At 32.5% G+C, this 20,564-nt stretch overlaps 1 protein-coding gene across 1 annotated transcript; it reads left to right on the top strand.

Annotated features, from left to right (window-relative positions):
• Window positions 1-11,996: 11,996 nt before the first annotated feature.
• LOC112042861 (protein artichoke) lies at window positions 11,997-17,807 on the top strand. The gene is made up of 5 exons (XM_024078046.2): window positions 11,997-12,247; window positions 12,949-13,165; window positions 13,238-16,369; window positions 16,452-16,708; window positions 16,829-17,807. Exons 2-5 carry the CDS (start codon window positions 13,003-13,005, stop codon window positions 17,390-17,392), a joined length of 4,116 nt encoding a protein of 1,371 aa, XP_023933814.2. The 5' UTR covers window positions 11,997-12,247; window positions 12,949-13,002; the 3' UTR covers window positions 17,393-17,807.
• Window positions 17,808-20,564: the final 2,757 nt, after the last annotated feature.

Raw genomic sequence — 20,564 nt, 5'->3', positions numbered from 1 at the left:
TGTACCGACTCGTAAATCTATGGTTATATGTGACTTCAGGGTCCTGGGTTCAAATTCTGGGTCATGTCATAGAATATCTACTGAGCTTTTCTTTCTACTAGCAAACTTTCCAAAAAGTTCTTTAAATTAGTTGGGAAGTTTGTGGTGATACACCACCGGGTCATTTTCATTAACATCTGATAGCTGTCTTTAATTAACATTATCAACCTAATCCCGCCAGCCCACATTGCACGGCAGCATTTTTTTTTATTCTTTACAAATTAGCCCTTGACTGCAATATCAACTAATGGTAAGTGGTGATGCAATCTAAGATGGAAGCGGGCTAACTTGTTAGGAGAAGGGCGAAAATTCACACACATTCGGTTTCTCCACGACATCGTACCGGAACGCTATATCGCTTAGCAATACGTACGAACAGCTAGCCGGTACGATGGTAACTAGCCACGGCCGAAGCTTCCCACTAGCCAGATCTGAAAAAAACCCCAAACGGCCCAGCTGGGGATCAAAACCAGGACCTCCGTCTTGTAAATCAACCGCGCATATTGCACCACAGAGGCCGTCAAAAGCATGGTGAGTCTAAGTTCCATATCACCTCTCATATAAGAGCCTTTATATGGCCGTATAGGTAGTGATAAATATAAAATGCGTATCCACGTTCACGGAGAGAAGAATTTTCTAATCTAAACACCCGTGTTCGATGACGAATCGAAAAGGATTATCCGGGGACGTATTCCGGCATAAATAGACGGAGACGAACGAGGAGGGCTATATCCTATAGGATTTAACGCGTGGCATAACAAATAAAATCCCACTTAATACAAAAATCCTAGTGAAAATTTATGCCACGTCGCACAAACTTAATGCGGGGACCGTGACAATGCTTACGATATCAACTTTAGCTCACATTGTACTGTTATTATTTATGTTACTCGCAATTGAATTTAGTGCCTGTTGTAACTCCTTCCAGCAGGTTAATCTATCTTTGACGTATGATAGTTAACATATACGAAATTGAGATTCAATTATAAAAATGTCATCCGGTGCTTGCTGGTGGATATCACACAGTAGGTAAATGACATTTTCTCAATTGATTTGATGTTTATTTTAATAATAAAGACCAAAATAGCGAACGTACACTCTTTTGTGAAGTTTACAAAAGAGTATATGAATGCTAAGTGATGCAATCTAAACTATTTAGTATAATTTGTACTATTAATAATGGGTAAAAAGTATAAGGATACATAGATTTTCTTTTTAATCTATACTAATATTATAAAGCTGAACAGTTTGTTTGGTTGGTTGAACGCGCTTAACTCAGAAACTATTGGTCCGATTTGAAAAACTATTTCAGTGTTATATAGTCCATTTATTGAGGAAGGCTATAGGCTATATATTTTTCCCGTAATCTTACGGAAACGGGAACCACAAGGGTGAAACCGCGTGGCGCAGCTAGTAATATTCCCATTCCACTACAACTAGTCGGAAAAACTGTTAGGAGTGGGTACGACAATAAGAGTGGGATCGAACCACGACCTTTCAGTGATGTGTTGTGATGAGCTATTGAGGCAATGGCGTAGATTTTATTACACAAACAAGTCTACACTGATGGTTACGACGGTCTCGTTCGCGACTAAATGAAAAATGTTGCGTACGTCGAAAGTGTTTGTTTAAGCAAGACCGAGGCATGCGTAATTTATTGCCGGAGATAAATTTCAACCCTGAAGCCTGTCGGGGTACATACAGCTATTATTGGCGGTATCAGCACAAATACATGTTACGCATTACTATAGCTTACAGTTTTCATACCGTGATTATATTTTTAATAAAAAAAAATTGTTCGGACACAACGTTCTGTTTCAAGTCCCGATGGACTTTGGGGTCCCAACGAGTGAACATTATCATCCTAAGCCCGTTGGAGGAGATTGGTGAGTCTAGGCTCAATATCCCCTCTCTTATAAAGGAAGGTCTGGCCCAGAAGTGGGCTGTTAAAACGGGTTAATGGTAATAGCAATAAGTCCTTAGCTTTGACCTGAAACCGTTAAGTAGATGAATTATGAATTAATAGGGACGTTGTGATGTCCCCAGAGAATGACACAGGCATAACATAACACTTAAGTCAGACGGCGAATGGTGAGCCACTTGTCTGAATAATTCATGAGACAATATGAACTATAGTAGTCGGCTTTGAATTTCAGTTGAAAGTCGGTATAAAAATTAAAAATTCATCAGTAAAATAATATAAAACAAAAGGTTACTGTCATACCTGTGTGATTTTAAAACAAATAAAACGTTGTTTTTTGTATACGTAAGTAGACTTTTGTATAATTATGTAGGTGAGTATAATTAAGCGATTTAACGTTACGACGCTATGTAGAAAGGTCCGTTTATATCTACAGACACAGTGCGTCACAGACAAGTAGCGTGGCAGACACCTACAGACACCGCCTATTCACACTGCCCAGCAGGTAGCTAGAGACATGTCCTTTTCATAAAAGAAGTCCCCCAGACGCGGCGCTAATGTCTTGATGACACTCATTGACATTTAGTAATAGCGGTCTCATTATCATTTGTGTAAGGCGCTGTCAATTTTAGTTCAGATTTCATGAAAAGGACAGACATGAACCGCACAGACAAAATAATATTTTCGCAAATTCTGGACAGGCGCGGCCCGTGTCTGTCAACGTCTGCGCGGCCGCGTTACGATAGATATAAATACGTTAATAAACACTGTATACAAAAATATTATTTTGTCTGCCACGGCACGTGTCTGGCCCGCTAAATGTCTGTAGATAGATATAAACAGACCTGAAACCGTCAGGGGTAGGTAGAATAAACTTGTACCTCTTCCAAGTAAGCCCACTTACATCTTAGACCGAATTGTCACTTAACATTAAGTGAGATCCCAAGGGCTTAGTACCTAAATGAATAAAAAAATACATAAGTGTAGCAAATGCTTGTCGCTCTAACCAATACCTAAGTAATTCAATGTAACTGCACCAATCTTATTTCGTCTCCACTTCACATCGCACGGATGCGCTTCAGTGATCGGTTTTTTGGTTTAGAGACGGAGAAAAGTGCAGTCCGATTTGAAAAATTCTTTCAGTGTTTGGCAACTCATTTATCGACGAAGGCTATAGGATATATATTATTCCCGTATTCCTACGGGGCCGAGAACCACGCGGGTGAAACCGCGCGAAGTCAGCAAGTTGCAGATATTATTTAAGGACATTTGCTCGTAAATGGCTACTAAAATGATCATACGCGTATAATACCATTATTCTTCAATTTAACTTTCTCGAAAGTATCTAAGAAAGTACCAACTGAAATTTCCCTGAAAGATATAAATTTCAATCAGAACCAATATTTTCATATGAAGAGATACGGTCTTTTTTCTCTCGATAACACCTATCAGTTAAAGAGGAAAATGTTTTTATCGATTCGATGTACCGCAAAGCAATCAACATATTGGTTTCGATGGAAACCACGTCGACATGATTGGAAATGTTATACAGATTTTATATTATAAGTTTGTAAGGATTTCCTGAACAGTGGTTATCATTTTCGGTGCTTTTGGCTAATTAAATCTATGATATTATATGCTATAGATACGTTACGTACCTACCGTATCGTACGTACCAAAATCACCGCAAAAAGTGATCTGTTTATCAATCAATATCAATTTACCTACTCCATATATTATTATATACTATATATTTATATATTTTTTAGTTTTTACATTTACTGAACAAACTACTTGACATTTTGTTTTAAAATTTGCTTATTTATCCCATTATTTTGACAATTGTAATTGAGTGGATATGTGTATTTAATTTTATTTTTGTATTGTGTATTAATTAGCGTTAATTAATCTATTATTGTGACATTACTATACCTGACATTTATATTATTTAAAATTTTGAACATTCTAATTTAAGAATGTTATTTAAACGGGTACATACCACGATAAAACGACGAGATTTTTATTGTCGATATTAAAAATCTCGTCGTTTTATCGTGGTATGTACCCGTTTAAATAACATTCTTTCGAATGAACAACCACGAAATAAGTTTAAAATCATTATTCTAATTTAATTCTATAAATATTCCGCTCAAGTTTCTACTTTATTTTTATCTTATTTTAATTTTGTCCAATGAAATGTAATATATTTTATCTCTTATTATTGCATGTAACATTATTAATTTTAACAATGCCCTGACAGGGCCCCATGTAACATGCATGCTAAGCTTATGTATTTGTAAGTGCATGGATGCTAAGTAAATAAACAGATAAATAAATAAAATATATATATATAACTATATTTAGGTATTATTTGTATATATAATAACTTTCGTTGTTTGCTATGCGAAGCAATGAAATCAATTGGCCGCTTTTGTTCGCCTCAGTTTTGCTGCGTTAGTGACAAATCTCTATTATAAAATCATTGAATTAAATGCATACAGGTATTGATATACTTTTTTACTTGTAACAACATGTACTTACCTAAATATATGCTATAAATTGCTAGTCATTTCACGCCTAATAATAACTACAATAAATTAATGAAAATAAATTTGATTAATAAGTTTAAAACAGTTGGATATAGTTAATATATTTTGAATAACATTTTATTAACTAACAATACATAATTTAAAATAAATAAGTTGTGAAATGACAGGCGTTTTCTATCTTCATTTCTATTTTGTTTGTTGGTAAACATTACACATCGAGTAGGGTTGTAGTATAGTGTCGAGCTAGACAGAAAGAGACATATAAAAAATTTAAACATTAATAAGAACTTTCTTAGAAAACAGCGCTACTGATACAGACGAAATATGTTGATTCTAGCGAACGCCAGCGAATTCCTCCGCCTGTAATTCAGTTTTTCACTAATCCCGCGAGAACCATAGTTTTTTTCCGAGATGAAAATATCCTATGTATTAATCTAGAGTAAAATCTATTTTCAGTAACAAACATCCATACAAACTTACGCGTTTATAATATTAGTAGGATTATAGAGAATTCTCTGCGGTACTTTATACCACAGTCTTCATCACGAGACCAGCTCAATAGGCTTTTAACTAATAGGCACAGGTACAATGAAACAACTCGACATTTTTCAATTTTAATAAACCTTTGTTTGTGACCTACCAATGAAAACAAGTAAATTGATTGACGTGCAATGGCTTGCTACGCCGCAAAAGTACTATACATACTTTAGGGCGCGACGCGGCGCTGACGTCATATACGGCCTGGAGTTTTAGCTTATACTATGACAATACTACTGGTACTTCATACTGTATTAACGAGGAACCAACTGCCTTATTGGTTCAGTAGTTAGTGCCCATGTGGCTTTGAATCACGAGATTCTGTCTTCAATTCCTGATCCAGACTTCGTAATATACTTTTTCGGTTTTCGTTCTTCTAAGGAATGTTTTAGTAAAAATCATCCTCAGCCCGGAGTAATTAATTCATACTAGTGGTAAAGTGACGTTCCCGTCAAAAAATTGATATGAAATATTTAGAGAATGCACAACATTTTTGAAAATACTAATTTCTGCGTTTATCTAGCGGTAAATGTAGAAGGCGAAATAAGTAAATGTAGTAGACGAAGTAATTAATACATTATTACTTATTACAAGGTGATGGACGCGACTCCATTCGCGTAAAATTCTGTTTTCCACAAATCCCTCGGACCCTATGGGTCTTATCGAGATAAAAGTAGTCCTCTTTTAGTTATTACAACTCAGCCCTGGACAACAAAATCACCTGATGGTAAGTGATGATGCAATTTAAGAAGCGGGCTAACGACTAACAAAAGATGAAAATCCACACCCATTTCGGATTCTACATGTACCGGAACGCTAAATCTCTCTATATTTTCTCTTATTCTAACTTTTTTAATAACGCTATAATATGTTAATTAATAATTATTAACATTTTAATAATATAAAACGAAAATATTATCAAAAGCGGTTTATAGGTACTACCGCATAATTTATGATCCAATAGTTTATGAAAAAGTAATAAAATAGTTATTCATTATGTACGAACAATTCAATTACATTTTAATTACCATCATGACCGCGAGGAAATGAAAATCGGTAGCGTCCATCGGAATTGGTTCATAACTTTATTATTTTAAATAAGAATTTTAAATACCTTTTATAATTATGTATTTTTATTATGAACCCAAATTGTTAACAGATTAATAAAAAAGGTTTTCATTTGCATTTTTCAACACAAATGCACAACTCGAAGGCTGTTGGTCTTGAAATTACTTATAGAAGTATTAAAGATGTGGTCTTTTCTCTCTCAAAGACCAAAGAATAATACAGTTCTGTGTCTGGTTGTAGTTTAACTATTTAAATTGACTTGAAAAAGTCAGGTAAACGAATACATTATTTAATGGATTTACTGTGATGGGTACATCGTGTAGCCGTTAAGTGTGAGAGGCAATCTAGGAGAAAAGTCCAGGACTTGTGACCAGAGGTGAAAAAGCTCCTTTAAAACCGGTCAACACTTCACTCTTGTTGTACTTCCTGTCCAACCAAAGGAAATCTCAGTCTCCGTACAAACTCGGGCGCAAAAAATTCAAACGATACAAAACTGAAAATTGGCCATAAATTATAACATACGTATAAGGAGATCACATAATGAAAATTTTCAGAAAATTCTACGTTGGCTAAATCAGCTTAACTTCTTGTTAGAGGTGTGTAAGAACCCTCGTCCTTACTATAAGGTAAGCAAATCACTGGCTCATTCCTACACTGGTATGGCAAGCAGACCGCACACGACCACCCCAGTCAAGCGCCGGTGACAGACTGCACCATTCCTCCACTAACAATGTACATGAGATAGTGTATATAGTATTGTAGGTATCTATTTAGTAGACATAATTACTACAAGGTGCATTTGCGCAACTAATTTCACACATTTTACCAAAATCTCAAGGAAACCTGTCAGTTTGACAAAGATAATACATAGAATGAATTTGCTTATACTAATATATGTAGAATCGATACATTCAATACGCATATTGTGTAAAGCTGAATCAGTATGAAAATAATTAAATAAGCTTATTTTCTCTGTAAACAACCCTCTTTAGGCTATCAAGGTTTTTTTAGATTTAGGTAAACTGCTGGGTGCTTAAGGTAGGTCTGGGCCGGGGATGACCATTTCGCTTTAATCATATTCAACCTTGCTTCTTGCTTTAATTTCATAAATCCTAGTATAAATAAACATGTTAAGCAGCGCTGACGATGCAGGAATTTAATGCATAAACCGACACAACGACGGCACTCCGCGAAGACCTTAATCTTAAAATTGTAATACGCATATAATGCACATGTTTACGTTACGCCATAGTATGGCCTTATTGATAGTGTAATTTGAAAAGTGTAATTTATACAAAATAATACCTAAATATTGTCTACAATGTAGAGTTGTGTGTTGAAGAACACAACTGTTTATACATAAATATACACAAAATTGTGTGCGTTCAGTGGAGTAACTAAATCAGGGATCACTTTTTGCGGTGATTTTGTAGGCACGCAACATATCTAATAGAAAAAAATCTTTGCATACCTACATGAAATTCTATTTATTAATTCATAAAATATTTACAAAAAAGATTAAAATGAAATTAGTATTATATTTCCAATCCTGAATGATTATAGAGATCCACTACTCTAGAAGTAAATAATATTCACTTGTTCTGTGAGATTACCTACCACTTCCATATTTAATCTTCAATTTATTAAGAAACGGAAGTAATATCAAAATTCCCCGTGTGTAAAACCTTTACCAATCCAATTTAAAGTGTAGTGTTAGTAAGTCTTTCATAGGAGCTACAAATATCTATCAGGTGATAATGAATAGCAAGCATTTCTGTGACCCAGATTTAGATACTAAAAGCGTGGGAGAAACGCTTGGCCGGATTTAGTGCTTGCACGAATGCCGCGTCAGCCTTAAACTGTGAAAACATGGCTGCTGTATAAAGCTTTTCTCCGTCATAACGATTCGCGTTTTGTATGTGGCGCTTTTGCATTTCAATTAGGTAGTTGAAGTTAAGCCTTTTTTAATTCATACCTGTTATGTTTCCTTAATTCGTTTCAAATTTTATGTTCTCCAGTGAAATGGGTGTTTTATTTAACTCACGTGTATTAAATATGTGATCTGAAGATTTACTGACAAAATAGTAACAATATTTGAATAAATTTATTGATGAAAATTCTTTATATGACATACCTTTATTAACAAATAATATGACTGTTTATTGGTCACATTTTTCATAATAATAATAATCCGTGGTCTGTAATACAAATATATTCGCCTACAGAACAGTCTGATTTGGAAACCATAGACAAATTCTACCTCGACCTACATAGAACTATTCAAAAAAATGATGCCCATAAATACCTAATAGTAATGGGTGACTTTAATGGTCAAATTGGAGCAAGACGCCCCGGAGAAAACACAATAATTGGACCGTACACGTATAGTAGCAAAACCAGAAGTAGGAATGGGCAAAAAAATCACATTTTTCATAATAATAATAATAATTAACAAAATTAAATCTTTTTCGTTTATCTTTATTTATTTGCATATGCGCTCCAAAAGTCAATGAAATGAGATGTCATTGTCTTAAATCAATAATATCATATTTTGATTAGATGTGTCAAATCCTTATTAGAACTGTCGCCTCTTAGCTAGACACAGATATTTTTTTTTTCTAACTTTTTTTTTTTTTGTTTTTAATTTTAATATTTGTTTTTGTATATTTCTGATTTTAATTCTTATTTTAATCCTGAGTTTTGGTTTAATTATGGTTAGTTTTTCTGTAGTAGGTACTTTACTCAATGTACATGGATGTCTGGCCTGAAAATAAATGATTTTATAATGCAATGAACTTTATGTAAAAGGGACACGAAATATTGCCCACCTGTAACATTTTTTTTTATTGGCCTTACAAATTCTTCTCAAAGAGCCCAAGTTTGTATGGAGACTGGATTTATTTATTGAAGACTTACATACGTCAATCATTAAGAGAGGGCAGGAACTACATTGTAAGCAACTTAAAAAACTACAAGTTCTAGCCAAACTTCAGATGTTGAAAGTGCACGCAAAAGCCATTAAAAAAACAGTCCTCGTAAACATTGTACAATTCCGCAGTATGTTATAAGTTATAGCGAATGGAAAATGTGGCGTGGTTTATTTTTAGAACCGGTTCTGTTCATACATTCGTGTTGACTGTAATCTAAAAAGTACATAACTAACGTCATTTGGGCGCAAATCGAACATCAAAAACGTTGCTCGGTTGGTTCGCCTCTGTGGTTGCAGTTTATTGCAACACTATTTAATTTTTAAATTCTGAATTTTCAACTTACTACTTTTGCATAAATTGTTAGCTTGTTCATAAAGTACATTAATTTGTTCGACAACTGATCATACTTTCTGTTTCTGTTTCTTGTTCTCGGTTGAGACATTTAAAAGTTTTGGAGGGTCAAAGTGGGGAAGACTAACCGAATGCCGACAAATATACTCGAGCGGGATCTCAAATGAAAACGCTCTGAAAGAGAATATTGATGACTTGATCTTAAGTGTAATTGATAATGCAATGACCTTCGAGGGTTTTTGTTTTAAATTTTCAATTTAATGTATGTGTTTTTTTTTTCATGTAATATGTTCCAGAGTGTGAAAGTAAAACAGCTGTATGGTGCTTACAATACCTAATTAATTTAGGCTGCTCGTAATACAGATGCTTAAAATTTACTAATACCTACACTCCATTAGTTTTTTTTTACTTTTGTAATCACAATACAGATTACAATATATTCATTATACATATTAATCAGGATTAACTGGTTTAAATGTAAAATTAAACATTTATACAAGCTAAAACTTTGCGTAAAAGCTCACAAATAAAATTATTATAGAGTAATATTGTTATTGTAAAACAGTCATTGTTCATTGAAATGTTGAAAATGTATTGAGTGGAAAATTATAACATAATAATTATGAAATTGAAAATTTGATCCATTAGGGAATTAAGGGAATATTAATTGAAGCTGCTTACGGTATATCGGCATATTGATTAATTGCTTTCCCTAATGCCGTCGTTGGTAATTTTCTGCTGCCTCCTTGGTACTGTGGTTACCATATTTTGTCCTCGTTTGAGTCCCGGGGTCTGAAAACGGAAAATAAAATATGTGAGGTTTTAAAAAAAAATATGATGAAGCATTTCCATATCTCGTGCCCATTAAGCCCATTAACACGGGAAATAGTCATGTGGGTGTAGAAACTCATCGAGTCAAAGAGAGTTATAACTCAATACAAGTATGCTTGCTTACTTTAACTTATAATAAAAAAAAAGTCGATGATTGGTCTCAATAGAAATTAGCCGCCATAACAAATTGAAGTTAGGAGGACATTATTTTCATTTTAGTATATGAGAGGACGTTAAGTCGTCGGTCCCGGACATTATCAATAACATAGACCTATTGTAACCCACAATTCAGCTTATAAAGTATTATTATTATTATTACATATTATTATAAAAAGCTGTGATAGCCCAGTGGATGTGACCCCTGCCTCCGATTCCGGAGGGTGTGGGTTCGAATCCGGTCCGGAGCGTGCACCTCCAACTTTTCAGTTGTGTGCATTTTACGAAATTAAATATCACGTGTCTCAAACGGTGAAGGAAAAATATCGTGAGGGAATCTGCATACCAGAGAATTTTCTTAATACTCTGTGTGTGTGAAGTCAGCCAATCCGCATTGGGCCAGCGTGGTGGACTATTGGCCTAACCACTCTCATTCTGAGAAGAGACTCGAGCTCAGTAGTGAGCCGAATATGGGTTGTTAACGAACGAACGAAGGATATTATTACAGTGGTCGTAATCGTAACTAATGAATTTAACATTGCCTGCCTACCGGCAATGGAGCAGCGTGGTGGGTGTGAGCTCCATACCCCTTCTTCATTAAAGAAGGAGGCCCGGCTGACTGGGCTAGTAAAAAATTCTGATAATGATGATGCTATTTTTATGTTGTGTAAGTACTGTTAAGGTCATATAGTATAAGAAAAACTACTTTGAATACACTCGACAATGTAGGTCAATAATACTCGTAATTGCTATATTATACTGTTTGTTGGATGCCTGAATACCCCGCTCTCACTATGCGCGACATGCCGACCTTTAACCTTAATTAATATGGGGAATGAGATCTTTAGTAATGAAATATTTATTACAGAATTAACATTCTTTGTTAAGTAATATTAAAATTCCTGAGTAATATTTCTTACTAGTTTATTTATATATTTGCTAATTATATTTTATAAATAAACTAGTATTTAATTAAAATAATTTATTTGCTTACAAATTAAATTATTAACTTATGCTTAAAAAATATTGATTATTTTACTTAGAAGCGGGTTAGTGACAAAGAAACGTAAGAATAGCATTCAATGGCGTGTAATATTTAAGTATATATATTAGTGTAAAATATTCAACTGAAACTATTATATTGATTTATGTACCTGAAAGTGATTAATTCAATCGTGAATTTGCTTATTAAATGATACATTTTAGGGTTAAGTACTAAGGACATATAAGCTTGGCCAAGTTTCCTGTATTGTACGTCCCAATACATATTTGTGTTACTAAAACACCTTAAACCTTGTGTGCTTTAAATTTAGTCCGTCCTTAAAAGAAACGTAACAATAGCATTCAATGGCGTGTAACATAGTGTAAAATATTCAACTGAAAATATTATATTGATTTATGTACCTGAAAGTGATTAATTCAATCGTGAATTTAATGCTAATTGCATGATATATTTTAGGGTTAAGTATTAAGGACACATAAGCTTGCCGAAGTCTTCCTGTATTGTACGTCTCAATACATATTTGTGTTACTGAAACACATAGGGGTGAAACACGATTCGTCATAAAAGTATAATAATAGTGGGTCGGGGTTGCCGCAACAACAGCAGTGACCTACAGCGCGCGCCGCCGCGGCAGTCTTCGGTAGAGCTTTCTAATGACCTCAGGCGTTCTGTGCTGCGCGGTAAAACATCTCACTCTAAACTGATACAAAGTTAGCCGCTATTGTTCATAATACAGTTGTTTAAACGTGTGGTTAAGCCTTTCCCCAAGGACAGGCGCACAAGTCCCACGGGAGCTTGCGTCACTAAAATGAACTCTATGCGTTGAAGGATAACTTTGTTTATAATCATCAAAACACAGCGGGTAAGCGGATTTTATCTATTGTGGAATAGTTTAGTAAATAAAGTGTTTAGTTTTGTTCATATTTTTTTTTTATTTTGATTTCTATTTATAAAATTAAAAAGCAGTGTCCGTGGTTTCAATTGAAGTGTTTACTGCAGTGCGTCGATTTTGTTTATCGAAAATTTATTTCGCGATTCTATTGTGGATATTTAACAAAAATTAAGTATAGTATTATCACAAAAATTAAGTATTAAGTATATCAATTCAATGTAGGTTTTTAATATTTGAAAGTTGTTTCAATCGACCGACATTGTATCTAAAAATTAAAAGTACTTATAATTTTAATAAGAATATGTTCTGGCTATTTAATTAGTAGGTTATAGTGATTAACTTTTATTTGATCTTTCTACAACACTAAAGCATTCAATTACTTTATAGTATTATTAAATAAATATTAACGTTTCTCATCTGAGCCTTAATAATCAATTTATAGTACATTTACCTCTTTCTAATATTAGTTAAGTATAGATTTATGGAAAATTTTAATTATTGTCACAAATTTAAAATAAAATTCTTTATTCTATTAAAATATTTATTTATAGGATTCTTTACAGTATGTATTGTAATCATGTTTAATTTTCTGACTTTTTATTTACGTTTAAAGGATTATTATAATGTTATCTTGATTCAAATAAAAATTATATTTAAAATTATTGTTTCAGGTATAACAATGAGAAGAAAAATATGAAAAACTATATTACAATTATAATGTAATTATGAAAAGGATTTTCCGTTTGGAGACAAAGAGAAACGAAAATGGCATTCTTACATTTTTTTCATTGTTACTGTATTTACTCCCAATTTACGGAGCTCAAAATACCTTGGAATGTACAGAGTTGATACAAAATAATAAATGCACATGTTATATTTTTGAAAATGGTAAGATTTTTAAATGTTTACTTTATATTTTAGTAACAGACTAATCAATAATGAAAACCTATTTTCTTTCAGCTGTATATCTTGATTGCCAGGATACGAGTATAAAAGATGTTAAAAATGCACTGAAAAGTATGACAAATGTGCATTCTTTATCTATTTACGACCTCGATGAGAGCGACGATGTATTGGGACCACATTTTATACCGCAAGGCGCTTGTATCAAACATATTCACATATCGCGAACTAACATAAGAGCGATAGACGATGAAACATTTACGCCGCTGAGAAAGTGCCTTGAAACATTAAGTATTGTATCGAGCAAAATTAAGTTTATACCACAAAAAGCACTTTCCGGTATGCTTAAGCTTTTGTCACTTGAACTAATTTCAAATTATATCGAAGAGATTCCAAGCTATAATTTTTACGGACTTCCATTAATTAAATTAAATATAAAAGGAAACATCGTTCGACGCATATCTGATACTGCTTTTACATCTTTAGAATTGTCACTATCAGAAGTAGATCTCAGTGAAAACAATCTGACTTCATTCCCAATCGTTTCTATAGCTAGTTTAAAAAACCTCCGAAGCTTAAAACTAGCCTGGAACGAAATTTTTTCAATAGAAAACACTGAAAATACAAACCTTGAATGCTTAGAATATTTAGATTTGAATTCCAATAATTTTGAATTTATTTCAGAAGACTGCCTTAAATTTAGTCCGTCCTTAAAAGAGTTATCATTTCATTTTAATTTTATTGCAAATGTACACCACCGAGCGTTTTACTCACTAGTGAATCTAAAGTCTTTAGATTTGAGCCACAATAGAATCAAAATACTACACTCAAATATATTTCAAAACAATAAAAATTTAGAACTAATAGATTTAAGTCATAACCATTTGCACCATATTCATGGCCTACTCTGCAATATGCCGATTCTGAGCAAAATATTTTTAAGTCATAATAATGTACTTGAAGTGCCAATAGACTCCTTTTTTAATTCTACTAAAATAAGCGTGATACAATTAGATAAAAATTGCATACACAATATAAACAGTGAGAGCTTTAGTGATTTAGAAAGTTTAGAAGAACTGCAATTAGATTTTAACTATTTAAATGAAGTGCCACATAGTATTTTGTTGAATAATAGAAACCTGACGAAATTAAGATTAGACAATAATAATTTTAGTGATATAAACAATAGTACCTTAGCAACCCTAAAAAATCTTAAGGAACTTAGATTAAACAATAACTGGCTCAAATTGATTTCAAAACAAATGTTCATAAATTCCTTCGGGTTAGAAGAAATATACCTAAATCACAATAAAATAAGTTTTATTGAAACAGGAACGTTTAAAAAAATGTTGAATTTGAAATATATTTCTCTGCACAATAATAATCTTGTTGAGATAAACGATATATTACCTAACGTCAATTCAAAAATACTTTTATTTTATCTTGACTTTAACCAATTAACTTCAATAAATAATATAGTATTGGGGTCACAAAAAAGATTGCATCAGTTAAGCTTGAAAAATAACCGTTTAAAATTTATAGCAAGAAATACTTTTAGCAATCTTACATATCTAACACGCTTAGAGTTAAGCAATAATGAACTTTTAATTATAGATGATTTTTCCTTTCAAAGATTAAACTCTGCGCGTTATTTAAATTTGCAGCACAATATGATAAAAAATATAACGAGTTATACGTTTTTTGGTCTGAGTGAATTAGAAGATTTAGATTTATCACACAATAAAATAGTATATATTTTTGACATGGCCTTTGACACTTTGAAAAAATTGAGAATTTTAAATATATCGTTTAACCCTCTAAGAATTCTTCATAAAAACATATTCCAGCATGGACTACCGTTAAGTTCGCTATTATTAGACACATGTGAAATAGAATTTGTAGAAAATGGTACATTTCAGGGTTTAAATAACTTAAAACATCTCTCGCTTAAAAACAACTTACTAAAATCCAACGACTTACTTTGTCTTGAAATACCAGGCTTAAAACATTTGACTCTATCGTACAATATACTTGACTATCTACCTATGCAGGCATTCTCAAATCTGCCACTTTTAGAAATCCTTTTCCTAGAACACTGTAATATTGAAAAAATTATAGAAGGTACTTTTATAAATAACAAAAACCTAGAAAAACTTAACTTAGCACAAAATATAATTGGTAATATTCCAGAAAAACTGTTTAGCGCTTTCAATTCTATATCAGAATTGAATGTAAGTAATAACTTTCTAGACTATGTGCCATATAACGTCTTTGATAACTTTACATCAATCGAATCTCTTGATATTGCTGATAACTTAATACCAAAATTAGAAATAAGTGGTTTTGAAAAACTTGTCAAACTCAAATCATTAATATTACGTAAAAATGAAATTGAATTAATCACAAGCAGTAAAAAGATAACTTTAAATGAATTAACACTTTTTGACGTTAGTTATAATAGATTAGATCATTTACCTAAACAATTATTTGAAAATTTCCCAAATATACAAAATATTAATATTTCACACAATAATATAATTCGTTTTGATTTTTTAATGTCCAAAACATTAGGAGTGTCACTTATAAATATGGATCTTAGTAAAAATCCGGCAGTTAGTTGGACTACAACTAATAATACTGAAAATAACACTCTACTTGCCAATTTATACGAATTGCATATTTGTTTTACAAATTTAACGATTATAGAGGATGTTACTTTTGAATTATTTATAAGCTTACAACATTTATATTTAAACTTTAATAAAATTCGACGTTTATCGATAAGCCCCTTTTCTAAACTAATATTTTTAGAGAATTTAGATTTGAGTGTCAATAGAATTACTCATCTGAAAACTAGTAATTTTCGTGGGCTTATCAAATTGAATTCTTTATGTATATCTAACAATAATGTAGAATCAATGGAATCTTTTGACGAAGATTTAAGCAACTTGAAACTTTTAGACCTTTCTTACAATAAATTACAAAATATAATAAATGAACATTTTATCCACTTAAAAGAATTGACTGTTTTAAATCTAGCTTACAATAATATTAAATATCTATCAGCTACTTCATTCAATAATCTCAATAAAATCATAGAAATCGATTTGGAGCACAATAAACTCCAAACAATACCCATGGAATTACTTACATCTATAGAAAACCATGTACAAGAAATTTCTATCAAAGGTACGTATAGTTGAATACGTATTGTAACTCATAAAGGTTTATTAGTTATTTACAAATAATAATAAATACCTGCTTATTTCAGATAATGTAATAATATGTCGTTGCCAAAAGAATAATACGTGGACGTGGATTCAGGATCATCCAAAGATAATAAAACCATATTCAGTAATTTGTTTCAACGATGACTACCCACGAGAAAAGTGTGATTTTCCACTAATCGTTCATTTATCTATTGACAAACACAATGATAATTCTGTCTTAGTAACGTGGTTAATAAGAAATCGCACAGCGTTAAAGGCCTTAAAAATATTATATTATAATGAAAACGTAGAATCTAATGTAAGTATAGCAAATAATATGTTTAATATATCTCAAATTTATAAAGTGTTCATATGTTTAGTAAGACACTGACTGTATTTTTTAAGAATACATTTTTATTATATATTTTTATCTTTGTAGGTAAAACTAAAAGTGGTGGAGAAAAATACTATGTCGACACTTATTACTGAGTTGCAAACGAATATGCATTATATTGTATGTTTACTTACAATGTATGAAGATTCTGTGATAAACTTCGAAGAAGATAATTTCATGTTCACTAACTATACTGATTCAGGAAATAACGTAACTTCAAATATGGATCGTAATATTGTAAACACATTGATTGCACAGTCACCTGCCAGTGAATGTGTATCGTTCGATACAATGAAAAAGCCATTGACTGTTAAAATAAAAACAAATAAAGGATTTAAAATGTCATCAATATTAAACCGACGCACTGGATTAATAGTTGGATGTTGTTTGGGTTTCATTGTGTTTTTTATTATGGTAACTGTTTTATTGTACACCAAAGTGAAAGAGAGAAAGAGAATAGCTAAGTCTGATCCGGCATGGTCGGAAATGAATGATTATCATTCTATGCAAAGTAAAGAGGATATACAAGAATCAACTACTGCTTCAACTGATAACATTTTGTTAGGGATGGCTAAAAATCGTACTATATCTTTTGATAAAATCAAATAATTAAATTATTAGACAGCAACTTTCAACGATAAAATTTACCTTAATCTGACATCAATTCAATATTTGACTTTAGTATCTCTTTGATTGATTAGGGTATTTATTACCAGCAAATCATCATATAACTGATGGTCAATTGTTCTTCTGGTTACCTTTTTATCTATAATTAAAAATATACTGCTAGTTTCATTTGAATATAATAGTAAAGAATTAGTAACTTATTATGAAAATAGATGCTTATTATTTTGGTGCTTAGTAATTATTGTAGGTTTAGGTAATGTTATAGAACATGACATGACGTAGATTAATTATTTATTTATAGATAATGATGTAGAAGTTATTTAAAAGTTAAAAATATAATTATTTAAATTGTTTATAAATTTAGTACAATGTAGATGAGAAGTATTTATTAAATTGTTGCTACATAATAATATTGGTTTTATTTCTATATTATTTTCATCTTCTGTAGATAAAAAGTGTACAATGACGCAAATGTAATTTTAAACTGCCGTTAAAACAAATTGGTAGAGATTACGAGTATGTTGTAGAGCTTATAGTGAGTAAAAATAATTAAGTTTTCTAGGCGATACTTAATGTACGGTAGGTTATATTGGCGAAAGCATTGTATGTAGGTTAGTGCGCGGTAGTATTTGGTACGCAATCATTAGAATACATTGATCGATGTATAATCTACCTTTCCGCTTTAACTAAAAGTATATAATGAAATCTGTTGTATCATTACGCAGCATTATTGTTGTGCAGTTTATAATAACTGATTTCAAGGTAGGCAACATGTCTTAAGTACTATCTAAGCTACACTCAAATAAGTTGCTCACTGTCATTTTAAGTTACATACCTGGCTGTTCTGGTGCTGCCGAAACTTGTGCCTAACAAGTGCTAAGCTTAGAGAGATAACTTGAAGGAACTTATAACTTTATCAAACTGAAATCTATATTGATTAACCTTAAAAAGAACATGAATAACTAAAGAACATTTAGGCTACTGTAAGACATTTTCAGGTCAGACTTAATTTGTATCTTATGTAAGTTAAACTCGACCTATTTCAAAATCTTAGGTGCTCTTGTATATGCTCTCATGTTTACCTTCTAAGGTTTTTAGTGAGAAGGCTGTCTGTAAAAAAAAACACCACTAAAATGTGTTTAATCTTATATTATTATCTTATATTATTATTAGGACCAGGCCTCATTATAAGAGTGGGCGTTTGGAGCTGAAACCCACCACGTTGTTCGAATGCATGTTGGCGGACTTATTATGGTAATATTTTACTCAGTGACTTGATATTGAATATCAGATTATAACAATGGCCGTCGGATTAACATTCTCTCCAAGACACGGGGATCTAACACCAATTTTAAAATCTAAATCCGCAATGTATCCGCAATCTAAATCTGCAAATCTATTAAAACGACAAAATAGCTTGTAAATGAAATGTTCTACAAGACTGGCTACTTATATACCTATTGTTAAATTGTTAAATGGTTATAAACTAAAAAAGAATATAACCTGGCTGAGTTTGTTGTGGGGTCTCTCTCAGAGCAAGGCGCTGTTGGAACCCTCGTAAAATTAATTTTAAGTTTTCGACAAATTATTATCACCATATCTTATAATATTAATACCTGACGTTTCGGAAGTGCTTGTAAACTAAGCCTAATTGCAATAAATGGATATTGACTATTGTCTTTTGAATGGTTCAGTTAGGTAAGTCCAATTTAGAAATCATGACGATCGGGTTATCTGTTCGAGAAACTTCATGATATCTTTATTGTCAAAATGCGCAAAAAAAATTTAAATGTTTAAATTGTGAGGCACAAATCATGGTTGTGTATCCCCCATCTCATCGCTATCACCTAATAGATTCATTTGTATTCCGGCTGCAACTAAACACTGTAACGAACATCGAGGTAGCTAACGCTCAGAGTACAATTACCAGTGTTAATATTTACCGACTGATGCCAGTGGCTAATTGGTTCAGTTGCTACCGCGCAGTTTACCCTCATGCTGAATTCCTCTGCTAAGAATACGAGAATACTGTAGTACTAATTGCGGGACTAAAATATGATACAAAACTTTTAAGATAGAGAATACGTTCGACGAATTACTTAGTTAATGCCACATTGCAAGCCTCAGGTTTTATAGTGAAATTACAAGGTCTTTAGGGCTTAAAATAGTCTCGGGTTCATCATCGATCTGTATTCGTCCACTGCTGGAAATAGTCTTTCCGAGAACGCGCTAACACACGATCCTCCGCGTGCCTCATCCTCTTCCCACTGACTTAATATCATCGGACCATCTAGCTGAAAGGCGTCCTACAATCCGCTTGTTGATACTTGGTCTCCAATCCAGAACTCGTCTGCTCTAGCAGCCATGTTCTGCGACAAATATAGCCCGCCCACTGCCTCTTGAGTATGCTAATCTGGGCTACATCGATTAATTTCGTTCACCTACGAATTTTCTCGTTCCTAGACTCCTAACATTGTATCTCAGGTTAACAAGCACTAAGTTGCAAATTGTTGGACATCATTCTAGTATGCCATGTAAGCGCTTTGTTATAAACTATGGTAGGTATTCAACTTAATTTCCAATCAATGATTAGTTTCAATTAAATCAAAATATTTTTTTAATGATTCAAAATCCTCAATCTTATCAATTTATGACTAAAAGTGTTGAAAGGGAGTATATTTTTAGCTATTATATTAATATTCCACACGAATAAATTTGTAACAGGCCTGAGGCAGCACCCATTCGCTCCTCTCGTTAAATTTTCACATGCACTTGACGGCTTGACCTCGGTTACATTAATTATTAAATCCCATTTTGAAGTGGACCGACGTCTGAGTTATTGCTCCCGAAATGGAAGTTAGTGACAGATAGCAAAGTTTTATTAACCAAATTTATAATTTTCAGCTAAGATTTAGCACAATAACGTAACAGCGATACAGACCTTCAGTTTTAACTGTACTGTTATGTATAATCGCAATTTCAATCAAAATCGTTAGGTATGACTGTAAAAACTTAAAACTGACGGCCACTACACACGGACCATTTAAGGATAGGTGTAGGGTAGGGATAGGGAAGTGAAAATTGAATTGAAGTGAAGTAGAAATGCTTATAAGTCAAAGCGAAGTTTGACCGGGTCCGCTAGTTTATTTTATTA

Source organism: Bicyclus anynana, chromosome 12 (assembly GCF_947172395.1).
Source record: "Bicyclus anynana chromosome 12, ilBicAnyn1.1, whole genome shotgun sequence".
In the NCBI taxonomy this organism is placed as follows: Eukaryota; Metazoa; Arthropoda; class Insecta; order Lepidoptera; family Nymphalidae; genus Bicyclus; species Bicyclus anynana.
Note: the sequence above shows the minus strand (reverse complement) of the source record. Positions and strands in the feature narration are given on the sequence as shown.

Bases quoted from the DNA above. Each gene is read 5' to 3' on its own strand.
- LOC112042861 (XM_024078046.2), top strand. From the start codon at position 13,003: ATGAAAAGGATTTTCCGTTTGGAGACAAAGAGAAACGAAAATGGCATT. The intron at 13,166-13,237 runs GTAAGATTTTTA...ATTTTCTTTCAG, and splicing joins ATGTTATATTTTTGAAAATG to CTGTATATCTTGATTGCCAG. The intron at 16,370-16,451 runs GTACGTATAGTT...TGCTTATTTCAG, and splicing joins ACAAGAAATTTCTATCAAAG to ATAATGTAATAATATGTCGT.